This window comes from Triturus cristatus, chromosome 3_1 (genome assembly GCF_964204655.1).
Source record: "Triturus cristatus chromosome 3_1, aTriCri1.1, whole genome shotgun sequence".
Classification (NCBI taxonomy): Eukaryota; Metazoa; Chordata; class Amphibia; order Caudata; family Salamandridae; genus Triturus; species Triturus cristatus.
The window spans coordinates 891,264,450-891,279,479 of record NC_140583.1 but is presented as its reverse complement, the minus strand read 5'-3'; the positions used below and the strand labels follow the sequence as shown (position 1 = coordinate 891,279,479).

Here is a 15,030-nt window from a genome sequence, read left to right as displayed (position 1 = left end):
GCGCTCAGTCCCCTGCATGTCAGAAGGAATGGGTCCAAGCTGAAAATGAAATTAACTGCACATATTAGAATTCATGTGTAGAAACATAGCTTAAACAATTTAGTAAATGATACTGCCTAGCGAATAAATACTTGATTCATGGCAAATGGTATTAAGTATTTTCTTAACCAGCACCCAAATGGTCCTTCAAATATTATGACAGGCTGTAAACATGTTTTGAGACAATGGGAAAGACAATATTACCAATATAATGTGTCGTCTATGGTAATGTCAGGCGTATTGGTAGGTACGCATTACCACAGAATATGTCAGCTAAATACTGTGGTTCAGAAAAATCTTGAGCGAAGCTCCTCTGAAATGGCAGAAATATATAGGGAAATTTGTAAGGCAACAAAATATGTAAATAAAGGGAAGGTCATCAAGAACAAGACTACATGCGGTATGATGTTAATAACTGAATCAGATCCTACTGCACGGCCTCTCGGACTCCCCGGACATCTCATGATTTGAGGACTGCCTTTTCCACGTGGCGCTTGCTATGGCAAAGAACTGCATCCTTCGTCATTGGTGCTCGCCCATCTCCCACTCCCATGAAGAGTGGCTTTCGGCCAGTATCACACAGCCTCTTATGAGTGGGTCATCTACAATGTACAGGACAAGGCAGAGGCCTTCCTCCTCACCTGGACGCCCTTCCTATGGTACGATGGACGCTAAATGCTGTTGACCCACTGTGGTCAGGATGGGCCCCGACGGCTCCCCTTGACCTTGTGAAATCACACTGGCCCCCATTGGCCGACACTCTCTCACACTCCTACTCACTTTCCCCACTCCCCTCCTCTTTCTCTCCTCTCTTCCTACTGTACTTGCCCAGCGCCTCCTCTCTTCTCTCTATTCTGCCTGTCTCCCCCTACTCCCTTCTTTCTTCTCTCTGTTCTGCCTGTTCCCATGTCCCTCCCCTCTCTCCCTTCCTCCTGCCCTATCCCTATCTCAGCTATCCTACTTCAAGCTGACCATCCCCGGCGGTACCGTAGCTTCATAGTTGAGTCCCAGTGATACCCCTACCACGCCCTCATGAAAACTAGCCCTGGCGGGCTACTGCATGCCTTGTCCCCCACTCCTTTATTACTCCTCCCCATTTATGTACCAAATCACCAATAAAGAAAGATGAAACTAAAATAATTGAATCAGGCGGTGTGCGCCTTGCATGGCCTGACATGCTTATAAAAAGTTTTCAAAATGAATAAAAAATATGATGTAAGGCCTAAGCATGCCTGATGTCTCCCTCGTCGTGCTTTCCATCTGTAGGAATGGTATATTGACCCAGACGCCGTAATAAGGGCAGTTTGTAATGTATGGAAAAGGGCATGTTGACAGTGAAGATGCAGAGGTATTGCGAGTTTTAGTAAAAATATGTGTGTGTTCTAAGAACGTTTAATTATAGTAGACAACATGCCTGTAAGTACTAGCACAAGTGTTGTTTCACATTTTTCTCAAGTAAGGTTTATTATTTTTTGTTTCATGCTCGTGTAGTATCCAGGGTGTCTAAAGACCAAGGTCCAGAGTACTACTTATCTCAGTTAAAGGGCAAATGATGCAGATGCCACAGGGATGGTGTCCTGTACCCTTGGTTAAGTCCCATAATGGGGTCTGTATAGTATGACTTATTGGTCTCCTGGGTCTAGGTCTCGTATGTACAAGTAGGTCTAGTAAATTACAGCTTCTTTTAAATCCGAACAATGGTCTTGCAAGTGCCATACTGCCTGTAATCAGAATATGCCAGTTACGGTTGATCGTATGTTTAATTCTGTTAGCAAGCCACTGAAAGTGCTAACACACACAAAGTGTTGTTTCATATTTCTCTCAATTAAGGGTGATCTGTTGTTCTTGCTCAGTCCATTCTTTGCCTTGTGTTCTAAGGGGCCTAGAATCTTAAGTCCATCTTAATAGTTGGTTGGTCAAGACATATGCATGAATTTCGTAGGAGCATAAATCAGAAATTTCCTTATGAGATAAAGGAACTGGCCAACAAGAAGATTTTCAGAGAGAGAACGAAGATGGATACTACGAAAATGAAGTGAGAAGTTCCTGTCTGCAGGTATACTACAGACTTCAGCTTGCCATCGTGTGTAGAGATCAGTAAATTTCAGATGGAGGCTGCATTCGTTAATCCGAGTGATAAAGTATTTCGAACTATTTGCAAAACCTTCCCAGTTATATCGTTGATATGACATTTCCATACGTTGAAGTTGTTCTGGTTTGTATTAGCACCATCTATCAGATCTGAGTAGGAGTAGCACAGATGGTAGCTCCAATATTATTTTTAATACCGTATCCTTTGCAAGTTGCGTGTTCACTCAGACATCTTGCACAAATGTGTGTGCAGTGGCACTTATTTGTGTTCACCTTAAACAATAGTAAAGGTAAAAGCATTTTCTGAGTTGCTGTCTCTTAGATTTATGTACATTTTCTCTACTAGGTATATACAAGATGAAAAACACTGCTTCATTGACGGATGCTTTGGTTTTGTAACAGAAGACTTATTTATTTAATTTATTCCACCAAATCGAGTGTTGATTTAAGAGAGGGTAGGTCCTGAAAATAGCCCCTGGATGTGCACAAACATGTTGGTCTCACCATAAGGATAGCACAATCCTCCTTCATGTTAACTCTACCCACTGGAAACCCCAATAAAATGTTTCTATCAATAGGTAGTTTTAGCAGTGTTACCCTCTGCATTTCACTTTTAGTTTATACCCACACCTCAAGAGCCAACCCCCACTACCACATAGTGGCTGATATATCCATCATAAGAGTTCCCCTGTCCCCCCAGAGCATTGCCCACATTGTCAGATTATCTCTACTAATGTGGAGAGAGGCTTGAAGATGAAGCATGCTACATCTAGGTGGGTGGTGGCTTTTATCCTTTACAATCACGCTTTCATCTCACTACCTGCCATTGTATGAGACCCCTCTATTTAATATTACTGAGCACTCAGAGTTCGTGGTAATAAATCAAAGAGATGGGAGTGCACAGTTTTCCTTCATTCTTTCTTCGCTATACATATATTTTTTGTCAACAACAATTTGGTTTGGTAAGGAGTATGTCTAGGGAAATTAAAGAAAGTTCTTGTATTGAATTGTAGAATGTAATCCAGCCCTCTAAAACAATATCGGGGGGAGACCTACTCGTAGGAACTTACATTAATCAAGTTTCCTAACAGCTAGTGAGGAAAGCTTGGTCTTGGCTGTATGGCAGGGAATATTTGAGCCTATCTATTTTCTGTATATTGAGTTTTTGAAAGCTGGCTGTTCTAGCTGTGTTCATTATGAATGTTTCCATGCTCATTGAAATGTACCCTAGGTATGTTACCGGAGATGTTAGAGTAAAGCTGTCCAGGAGAAGTAAATAGAGTATGGGAGTGAAGCTAGGGCTGAGGAGGCCAGAAAAACGTTTATTTCTGCTATGGAATATTCTACAATAAAATAGTGCACTGCCATCCAGCGCTGGGTGGCTGTAAAGCATTCATAGATTAGTGCCTTGAATATAAGATTGAAAGTAGGAAATTGGAAAAAGGTTTGGGAATCATCTACTTAGAGATGTTAGGTGAAGCCAAAAGATGTAATGATATTGCTACGATATGAGGTATAAAGTGAGAAGTTGAGGGAGCCCGGGACTGAAAATTGAGGGACACCCACTGATAGTTATTCCAAGGTGGAGTGAGTTGCACCTGAGACTGGGAAGGGCTGACAAGAGGGACGAGTTTAGATCAAATACTTTGATCTCAGGATGTGCTAGAGTGGACAACAAAGTGTGGTAAATGAGATTATTGAATGGTGCAAAGACATGGTTTGGGTGAGTAGAGGTTATGAATCAAGGTTACGATACATTAGAGAGGGTGCTTTCAAATGAGTGCAACGCTCTGAATACAAATCGAAAAAGGTCATGCGGATTATGAGTAGTGAAGAAGAAGAAAAAATATTAAACTAAGCATTTTAGAAGAATGGAAGTAGAAAGACCAAATGAAAGTTGTGAGTGAAGGGCCAGCATTGGGTTTTATTAGTATGGGCAGGACCACTGCCTGTATTGAAAGATGGATTGAAGAAGAGGTAGGATGCTACACATGAAGTATAAGGAGTCCTGATAATGGAAATTGACTTGGCAGGAGATGTCTGAGAGGATGTAGAGTGACGCAGAACGGGTAAAAAGTGTGGAATGAGTGTACAATGAATGGGGGCTTGAGGGCACTTTTGCTGCACTCATTCTGATGCTTGAGATCTTAGTAAAAGGAAAGAGGTAATGTTATTGACTGAGATCAAAGGATGTGTAAATGGTGCTTGAAGGGGAGAGTAGTACTAATGACCCAGAAAAATACCACACCCTGCAGGATTGGTATTTTTCCTAGATGGTCCTACGCACCAAAAATTCAGGAGCATTCCATTTGAGGCCTTAAGTAAGGTGCATTACTATCCTCAAAAGCCCTCGTTGTAATGCTTGATGTATAGATATCAAAGTTCTCTAGTGTTAACATTTTAACAAAATTTGGTGTCCATTAATGTAAGTCTTTGTTAATTACACATTAACTGTGCATTAGCAAAGTACATGTCTTAACAGTCAGTATTAATAATTGCTGTTTGTTTTTAAAGTAGCAGGAAATACGTTGTTTGTGTTAATTATATGATCTTTCTTTATCTTGCAGGTATGTTTCTAGCTGAAATGATTGAAAAATATTTTGTGTCCCCAACCTTATTCAGAGTTATACGACTAGCAAGAATTGGGCGAATATTGCGGCTAATCAAAGGTGCAAAGGGAATTCGAACACTATTATTCGCCTTGATGATGTCCCTTCCTGCTTTGTTTAACATTGGCCTTTTGCTTTTCCTGGTGATGTTCATCTATGCCATATTTGGAATGTCCAACTTTGCCTATGTCAAAAGAGAAGGTGGAATCGATGACATGTTCAACTTTGAAACTTTCGGCAATAGTATGCTCTGTCTGTTTGAGATCACTACTTCAGCTGGCTGGGATGGCTTGCTCTCACCGATTATGAACAGTGGGCCACCAGACTGCGACCCAAACATACTTCACCCAGGAAGCAGCACGGCCCGAGGAGATTGTGGGCACCCATCGGTGGGGATTTTCTTTTTCGTCAGTTACATTATAATTTCCTTTCTGATAGTGGTAAACATGTACATTGCTGTTATTTTGGAGAATTTTAGTGTTGCCACCGAAGAAAGCGCTGAGCCACTGGGCGAAGATGACTTTGAAAGGTTCTATGAGGTCTGGGAGAGGTTTGATCCGGGTGCAACTCAGTTCATAGAATTCAGCAAACTGTCTGATTTTGCAGATGCCCTGGATCCTCCTCTTCGCGTTGCCAAACCCAACAAAGTCCAGCTCGTAGCGATGGACTTGCCCATGGTAAGCGGTGACAGGATTCACTGCCTTGACATCTTATTCGCTTTTACAAAGAGGGTTTTGGGTGAAGGCGATGAAATGGATGCTCTTCGCCTACCAATGGAAGAACGTTTTATGGCGTCAAATCCATCAAAAGTTCCCTATGAACCAATAACTACCACTTTACGACGGAAGCAAGAGGAGCTCTCCGCCATTTCCATTCAGCGATGTTACAGGCGATACCATCAGCGAAAAGTAAGAAAAGAAGCCTTATGTGCATATCAAAAAGAGAGGAGACGCACAAACTTAATAGTCGTCAAAGAACGGACTGGTTTCGATAAATATAATGAAAATTCAACCTCAGACAAATCAGATATTTCCACCAGTACCATTTCCCCACCTTCTTATGACAGCATAGCTAAGTCAGAGAAAGAGAAATGTGAAAAAGATAAAGCGGAACGAGAAGACAAAAGCAAAGATGCCAGGGAGCGAAAAAAATGAGTTGCAACCACAAAACGTTTTATTTTGAGTGGCACATTGTTTACAGCCTTTGAAAGCAACCTGCGTATGTTACAATGACTTCTCTCATTACATAGTTATGGTCAGTGCCTATAAATAGACAGAGGTCATTGGTCAAGGGACCTTATCTGTAAAACAGGAAAACCACCTTGGCTGGAGATTACTGTTGTCCCTCCCAGCTTATATGGCTCAAGAGCCTAGAGTCAAAGCAACTACTGAGCCTGTGGAGAGAACAGATATGACACACATCTATACCTGTCTGTGCATTAAGCTGTTGAGTGTGATTAGTATATCCACTGCTTGCGTTATCATATATTTTAATGCTTTCAAAGAGGCAAAAAATCCGTGACTGAAGAAACATTCAATTTAGACGCTTTTTTTAATTAGATGTAACTATTTTTGTAACTGGATTTTATGTTGGTAAAAGCGACTACTTAATGCTTTAAATGTATGGGGACCAAGAATTTACTTTTCTGTTGGGTATGCGCTAAAGTAATTTGCTAAATGCCATGGTGCATTCATGGTGACGGGTTTGGTGGATAGAAAGCAAAGGCCTTCATGTACTAAAGTTATGGGTAAGGGTATATGAAATTGGCGTACTTTACATTTGCATAATTACGTGAATTTTTTGGCAAATTATGTAAAATTACACATAATTATTTGAAGTACAAAACTAAAATCTGGCGCTATATTTTAGGTGCAATAAGTCTGAATTTTGTGCTAAACAAACAAAAAATCACAAGCACACAGCAGGCTCTGGTACTCAAGTTCTCTCGTTAAAATTTCAGCCTTGAATGCTGCTTAATTATGTAACATGGCATAATAGTGCAGTTTCAGGAAATTCACGTAACAAGTGTAATCTGAAATTAGGCGAGATTACACATGCGTAATGTAAATGTCGCCCAGACTTGGGGGCATATTAACAAGGCGGCGATATGAAATTATCGCCGCTTTTGCGTCCGTTTTCGGGCGAAAAGCGGCGATAATTTCATCGCCTTATCAGCAAAGACACGCTATTGCGTGTCTTGCTGATTTACCGCCCATTTGCAGCACGCCTCCGATCGCATCGCTAATGAGATGCAAAGGAGGCGTGCCTGACAAGACTCCCTTGGAAAAATATCGCGAAGGCAGCTTCGCGATATTAACAAGGGAGGGTAGCGATTTTTAAAATCGCGTTAAGTATGCCTTAACGCAGGAATTTAACATCTGTTAAATTCCTGACTAAGGCATACTTAACATGGGGGGTGGATTTTGTGGCTAAGACCACAGGCCCTATCATCTAAGATATCGCCGTTTTCCACCATGGAAAACGGCGATATCCCAACTATCTCTGGAATTTTTATCGCCTCGGCGATGTGCGTTGTTAATAACGCGCAAACCGGGCGATAAATTCCAGAGATAGCCGGCGATAAATATGCAAGCGCTAAGCGCGCTTTGCGATATCTATCGCCGGCCCTTGTTAATATGCCCCCTAGTTTTGCATAGGCGCTTATGTAACACAATTTACACCATTTTAAGTCCCTATGTGTACAGCGATAAATTGCATAGAGTTGTGCAAGCGCAAGCCGCAGGCGCCCGTGCAGGTAAGAGCAGTGGGGCCAGGTAGGGGGATTTCAACAGACAACGACGATGACAAATTAAATGTTTATTTGATTTTCACGCGTGGTCGTCTGTCGAAGACACCCCCAATCTACGCCACGCCTCACCGCTCTTACCTGCACAGGCCGCTGCTGGCAAGCGGGTGCACAAACTTTAGTAAATGAGGGCCATAAAGTCACTAAAAGCAACACGTCTTTCATGTGCTGTGGTGCCTTCGGGTAGATGACGTCAAAAATGTAGGTTATGCCATGCCCAAGCAGATCTTTTCACTTAATGTGCCTGCAATAGCTCCTGTTTCTTTTTCACAGCTAGAAATTGTGTATGTACACTCAGTCAGCGCAAACTACAATCTTAAATTCTAGAGGCACAGATGCAATGTTTTTTGTCAAAGTGCTCTTCTGTATAAAACACGCCGAGTGACTCTGTCCTAGGATTCTTATGTGACCAAATATCAACAAAATAACCTTCACAAATACTGTCCGGCTTTATCTCGCAGTATTCTTCGGCTATCTTCGCCTTTCAGCAGGGTTGACTTCATTTGTGTCAATGAAATCGCTTCTCTTATGTAAATATGTATTTCACCACACGGTGAATGTTTGAGCAAATAATCAAGGATAAGGGCAAAGTCTTTATTGTGTTATATATGTGACATAGTGATTAGAGTTTGCAAACTTAGAAGGGTAAGACTGCACCAATATACATAGCTTGAAAGTCATCACAACTGCATGATGATGTCACCCGTGCTGCTATACCAAGCTTCTTCCACTGGTCTGAAGCATTTTAGTTCGAGAAGCCATATTTCACTGCTAAAGTAAAAAAAAAATAATCTAAAAATGACATAATTTGTTCATTTTAAGCAATAGTTTGGCACTATTAAACAACTTCTGTTCGCATTTACATCATTTAAGTGATACTGTTTGGTCAAAAGCCAGACTGGAATAGTTATGTTACAAAGTGCTCAATCTTTTGAAATACATGGTTAGAATTTTCAGAGAAAATATGAATATTGTATAAAATCATGTAATTTTATTTGTAGCATTTTGTTAAAAAAATATATCAAAAGACTGAAGGCTTATAGCTCAGTTTCTCCTTTTATGGTCTATGCGTGTACTTTCTGGAATCACTGCACGTGTGTGCGCCGAATGAACAAAGGATGACATTTGTTGCTTCAGTACTTTTTCGTTTATATTTACTGCTTAAAGAGCAGAGCGCTTCCCTATTAGTAATTTCTCGCACAACAGATCTGCACTGACAGCATCAATAGTTTAAAGACGGTTCTGATTTTCTCAGTGCTCCTCGCAAAAATCAAGGTTTGAATTGGATTGATAAATGTTATTTTAATTCCTAATGGAAATAGTGGCTTTCAAAAACCTTCATACGTTTTCACACGAATTCATGCATAATTAAAGCAAGTAACAATGGCGCACTAAGAAACAATAGCTCTTTTAGATTTGGTGAATTAGATTTCCGCATAAATTATAAGCTGAATATAAACAGAAAGGGACATTTCTCTAAAGACAAAGCTGCTACCAAATTGACATACACCCACAATAAATGTGTACCATGCAGACGACTGCAGTATGCCGGATTCACCAAAGTAAAAAGAAATTCAATTATGTGAGTGTATACCTGTATGATAACTATGCTTTACGTATGCAATGCTTGTATACTTTATGCACATGTAAATTTTCACTTGATGTACAAAGGTGGACTTCGGAGCGACCTAGGAGTTGGCAAGCACGTGCAATGCAAATTTACTTCACACCTACTAAGTAGTGCATTTTGTAGAATCAAAAATCTTTGGAAAGTAATTTTCAAGATTTTTTACTTTGCACCTAACTTCTGCCTGCAAGGACCAGGCATTAGTCTTATGGAACCTAGCAAAAAGGAAGCAGATCAAACCATTATATGTGTGCTGTAAGGTGGAATGGAGAACACATTTAATTTAATATCATATATATAAAAGTACTTATCATACATTTCAGAATTATACATCAGGCACACAGAATTGGATATTAATTATTACATTAAACGTTTGCTTAAATATAACGTGCTTCAAAATGTGGTGGCTCATTAGAGACTGCAGATACATCGATACTGTAGGTATTCACATAAAACAACCATAAGATATGTATGAATTACTGACGAAATAACATTGCTCACTTATCTAAAAGTAATGAAAAGAGACTCTAGCTAACCAGCCTAGCATTCACAAATATTTGAAAAAGAAAATGTGATCATTTGCAGAATCAAACCAGCACAGTTCCAACTAAAACAAAGGATTCTTTTTTGTATCATGCAAATCAAAAAAAATACCATTATATTGATTGGTGAAGCAACATTTCCTCAAGAGCTCGTGTTCAGCCATATAAAAATTGCAAACAGTTCAAGGTACCCAAAATATGCAACCAAATTTACCCAGGAAAAAATGCACTATGAGAATTCTACTTCAGAACCCTATTCCTTTCGACAAAGCCTACTGGTTTCTGCAGGCTGCATTCAAACTACACTAATACCCGCTAGAACACCTCCCTAATTAAAGAAACTAAATATGGCGGCCCACACTGAAGGAAAGATCATTCTGCAAAACAATGTATATCTGGTTCACACGTCTGACCATTCTGGAACATTTCACCTCAAATTGCCAAGCAAGAAAGGTAAGATTTATGGTAACTCCTATTTACCGTGAACAATCTACATACTGCACTGAAAATTTCATTTCATTGCTTCATGTGTATTAGATATTAGTTCCATGGAGAAGTGACCACAAATGTTCCTAATTCATAACCAAAACTTTGAAGTCCAAACCCCTCACATTGGAAAATTATATTCTAATACAGTACAACTATCCTATCACTCATTCTACTCAAACGTCATGAAAAAATAAAAAAATAGCTATAGCTGTACATGACTTTTAGTTCTCGGTGTTATGCTCTGTGGAGATACAAAGGCCACAACATAATTCATTGGGCAGCCACAGAATGAATTCTAGAACTCCTCTTAACAAAATCACTACAAGTTATATCATTGAAACAGATCGCTCTCACTGGAAATAAAACACCCAAACTACCAAAGTGCACAGCAGAAAGCCGAAAACCCATGCTCAACCGATAATCTCTATAATAATATAAAAACTTAGCAAGAAAGATCAACAACTAACTTCCAGAAGCATCCTACAGCAACCCACATGACAAATAAATCACTGAAACTCAACATATCAAAGTCCGCTCACACAGAGGCAATAAAGCAGACTACACTCTGATCTCATAAGGACCAGATCCTTGCATATTCAACTTTCAAACCTTATTTGACGATCAATTCAAAATAACTGTACTATAAGGCATGCAGTGTCATTACTAAACGGTGTATTTTTATAAGAACTGCATAACCTAATTTCCCCTATTAAACATGAGACTAAGGAAGTAATGTTTGTTTATCTGTGAAACATTGTCACACTCGATATGTATTCTACTAAGTATGGAAGAACGTTTGAAGAATGGATGTTGATTGTGGACACGTTTGATATACAGGCATTATCCATAAAAATACATAATCTCTTCCTCCTAACTGTATGGGAATGATCCTAAGCAAATTATGTTTGCTTACATGCTACACTAAATAGTTGTGCAAGTAATACTGATATTATTCATACCACCACTTAATCTACCTCTGACTACAAGGTAACAAACTATGCACATGATGTTTACCTGTGTGGCTACTTTGCTTCTGTTCCACAACACTCTCTACACATCCTCAAAAGACACAGTCCAACATTACCCAAAGTACAAAGAAATACTGGTTTTGCAAAATAACCAATTTTTCTGTGATATGTCAGAATCCAAAACACAAGAACAACCACAGAACCCTGCATCCAATAAATTAAAGCCAGCCCTTTTTACACACCCACACACATATTTGGCTTTAATTGTTCTCCATAAGTTGGCAGGGTATGCTCAGACATGAGTCCCTTGCTCACTTTGCCACTGGATTCAAGCAAGCCTGGCTGAAGACGGCTGAAATGCCAGAAACCGGTCCTAGGAAGCGTGTTTTCGGTCCAGGGAAGGCATGGCTTGGCAGTTCGGGCTGGACTGTTCCCATGAGGCACAGGGTTAGACGGATTTGCATATGGCCATGTCTGAACTGGGGTGGCAGAGTGGGCTAAAAAACGGTGATGGATCAAACCCAGATTTGTTGACTGGGTGTGAGTGTTTGATTGGTTCTGATGCTCCGTCCATCACCACCCCCTTTTGTACCGCTTTAATTGAATAACCAACATCAGTAAATACACACAGTAACACCATGCAGCATTATTTCAATCTCAACTGGAAATGTAATGCTCAAATCTTACATACTGTAGAGACCTCTCTCACTACCAGGCACATCAAATACCACTAAAGCCATTTAGTTGCCAACATCCTGCTAAATCAACAGCACTGTCATCCAACACACCAACATATACCCTAGAAACCTGCAGATAAATTAGCATAGGCATACCACACCTTAACACTCACCATAATTCAACATAAGACAATGAACTGGATTGTGAAGTATATTTATAAATCACTATGCCCCAGCCAGGCAATGGCCACCCAGTCACCTGATCCAGGGGTTAGGAAAGCAGCACATCTCCATACACACAGGAAAATCTTCAAAGTAGTTAATAGATTTAGCTAATTTTGCTAAACACTGACCAAGCTCACTACTATATACACTTAGCAAAGCACCCTAAAACCACATTCGTTACCAGACGATAGAGCCTCCAGTTCCACATTAAAGAGTGCCCAGAGTTTACATGAAAGGTTGCGTAGATGAAGAAAGTGTTATGTGTCATAATAAGTATACAGCATCATAATATTTATTTGAAGCACTATATAAATGGCAATAACGTCATAATTTTAACATAACAAGACAGGACTGGATGATGTTCAGGCAATGCTTGAGGTATTGGCTGTCAGATATGGAGGAGATTTTCATGTAAAGTTGTGTGTTGTCAGTATATTGGTGAATTTGAATGGTGGTGCCACTGAGTAGAGTTCCAAAGGATTCCTTGTCGAGGTTGAAAATAACAAGGGATATGATGGATCTCTGGGGAACTCCATAGGTTACAGGGAGCTTCCTAGATCTGGAGGCACCGACATTGATCTACTGTGGTCAGATGGCACAATAGGAGGAGAAAGAGTAGAGGGCGTGGCTAGTAAATCCCATTCCAGACTTCAAGCTGTGGATGAGGGTTTGATGGTTGATGAAGTTGAAGTTGGCTAATGGGTCCACAGTATCTGCAGGCAGGGCACATCTTTATCGGTGGACATCGTCTAGGCTTAGTAAAGGTACTCTTTCATTGTTGAAGCATGATCTTGAGTCAATTTAGTTATCATCATGCAAGAGATAGTTGACTGTTAATGTGACTTTATAGATGTGTATACACTACTTTTGCATGTCCTTTCAATGGATGGGCGATGGATCAGCTGTTGGCAATCTAGTATGGGGCTAGTTTGGGCTTCCTCAGGAGTGGAAGAACCAGACAACGTATAGGGCTTCTGACAAGATTCCATGGAGAGAAAGGCATTGCTAGCAGTAAGTATGCATGAGCAAACTACTTTGGAGGGGGTTTGATGCATGGTGAAGTTAGGATAGCTTCACATGATGTGACTTTGAGGGCACTGAATATGTCAACAACGTCTATGAGAGAGAGGAGCTTAAAGGAAGCTCATTTCAGGTTACTGAGACGATTGGTGAGGAAGCAGACTCGGTTTTGTCAGTGTGCTACGTATCTTCTCTTTTTCAGAAGTGGTTGGGGAATTGCCATAGAGTATGGTATTGGGGGATTAAGCGGGGGTAATGCATTGCTTCATTGCCCTAAAGAGTGTCATGTTTCTACTATCTGCTTCGTATGAGGTTGGTGATGTTGAAAAGACGAGATTGAGGATGTGACATTGGGAGTGTGTTGATTGGATCACATGCTGTGCCAGATTGAACAAGTTGATGAGGTTGGGAGAGTGTCTCTTATTTATATCATACTTGAACATTTTGAGTGGTTGAAGTCACTGTGAAGGGTGGTGTTCATGTCTGATGAATGTTCATCTATAAAGTCTTTGCTCAGTCAGGGCGGCCTGTAGATGAGTTGGGTGGCATGTTAGCAGCTTAATGCATTTAAGTGTTGCTTTCTTGCCCCGGGTGAAGGTGCAAGAAGACTTGTGAATGATGTTGAGGACCCCACTTTTCCTATCAGTGTGGTCAGCACACTAAATGTTGTAGCCCTTGAAAGAAGAACTATGAAGATATGTGTGTATATTTCTCTGATTGAGTGCATCAAGTTGTGGTATGCGATTACGCCTGTGCAGTGTAGAACATGGTGTTCCGCAATGCATGCATTGATGAGTCTGAATTAGAGTGTGTTTTTTGTAGTTTGTGGATGTGTGGTGGTCAGAGGGATGTATTTGAGGTTTGATATACATTTGGATGTGGTATGAATGTTTGTGTGGAGATTGGCTGTGTGGAGTGCTGAATGAGGCACATGACGGTCATTGCATATGCTTGCTGTGACTGGAGTGGAGCAAGGTTTCTGGTCCTGGGCCTTACCACGCTAAAAAAGGCGATGCCCTTTTCTTCAGCAACTGTTGCCTAATAATAGCCAGGCAATGGGATATCCTCTTGGTTGAGAATTAAACATAACACAGCATTACATAAATATATAGTTAGAAAAAAACACCCACAATAACACATCATCAATGTATGTTTTAAAGCTTATAAATCAAAACATTCAAAGCATAATACTGCATAATATGGACATTGGTCTGTTATCTAATTTGCATAAGTTCTTGAAGAATGAGTTTTATAATTTTCTTACGACTGTCAATCTTGATTGAGATATCAGATGCTGCAGGCACACGTGTAGTATCTTGCCTTGCAGGACAGTCTGCACCGCGTGAACCTGATATTCTTTAATCACAGCTCGTGGGGCTCTGTGTGGTGTAGGTATCGAGAGTTCTTAGAGCTGACAGTTGAGAGTCAGTTGTAAGAACAGTCGAGAGTTGACAACGCCGATTTGGTCTGTGGGATGATGTACTTCAAGTGATGTTCAATAAACCAGTTCAAGAAAACCTTCCTGTCAATGTTGCCTTTAAAATGACATAAGAAGTGTGCCAACTGACCCACAACTCTCAACTGTCAGCTGTCAGAACACTCGAGACCTGTTCCACACAGAGCCACACGAGCTGTGATTAAACAATGCCAGGTTCAAGCGGTGCAGACTGCCCACGCGAGGCAGGATACTACAACCTATTTTAAATCTTTTTACATAGACTTGGTGTTAGACCTGTCAGTCTTAAGGTGGTCTTCCCCCAAATATTTTGCCTTCACCCTCACTATTTTTGCTAAAGTCGTTTTTGCTGGCCTTAGGACTCTGGACACTTTACCACTGCTAACCAGTGCTAAAGGAAAATGTGCTCAGTCCTTTAAACATGGTTACATTGATTGATACCCAATTGGCATATTTAATTTATGTTACTACATGTGCCAAG

At 40.5% G+C, this 15,030-nt stretch overlaps 1 protein-coding gene across 1 annotated transcript in view; it reads left to right on the top strand.

Moving 5' to 3' along the window:
• The window catches only part of LOC146861242 (sodium channel protein type 2 subunit alpha-like), a 784,117-nt gene extending 775,562 nt beyond the window's left edge, over positions 1–8,555 (top strand). Inside the window, exon 27 of the mRNA XM_085645402.1 lies at positions 4,698–8,555. Within this exon, the coding sequence (XP_085501528.1) occupies positions 4,698–5,893 (1,196 nt within the window). The 3' untranslated portion in view covers positions 5,894–8,555. The remainder of the gene's footprint in view (positions 1–4,697) is intronic.
• The last annotated feature ends 6,475 nt before the right edge of the window (positions 8,556–15,030 follow it).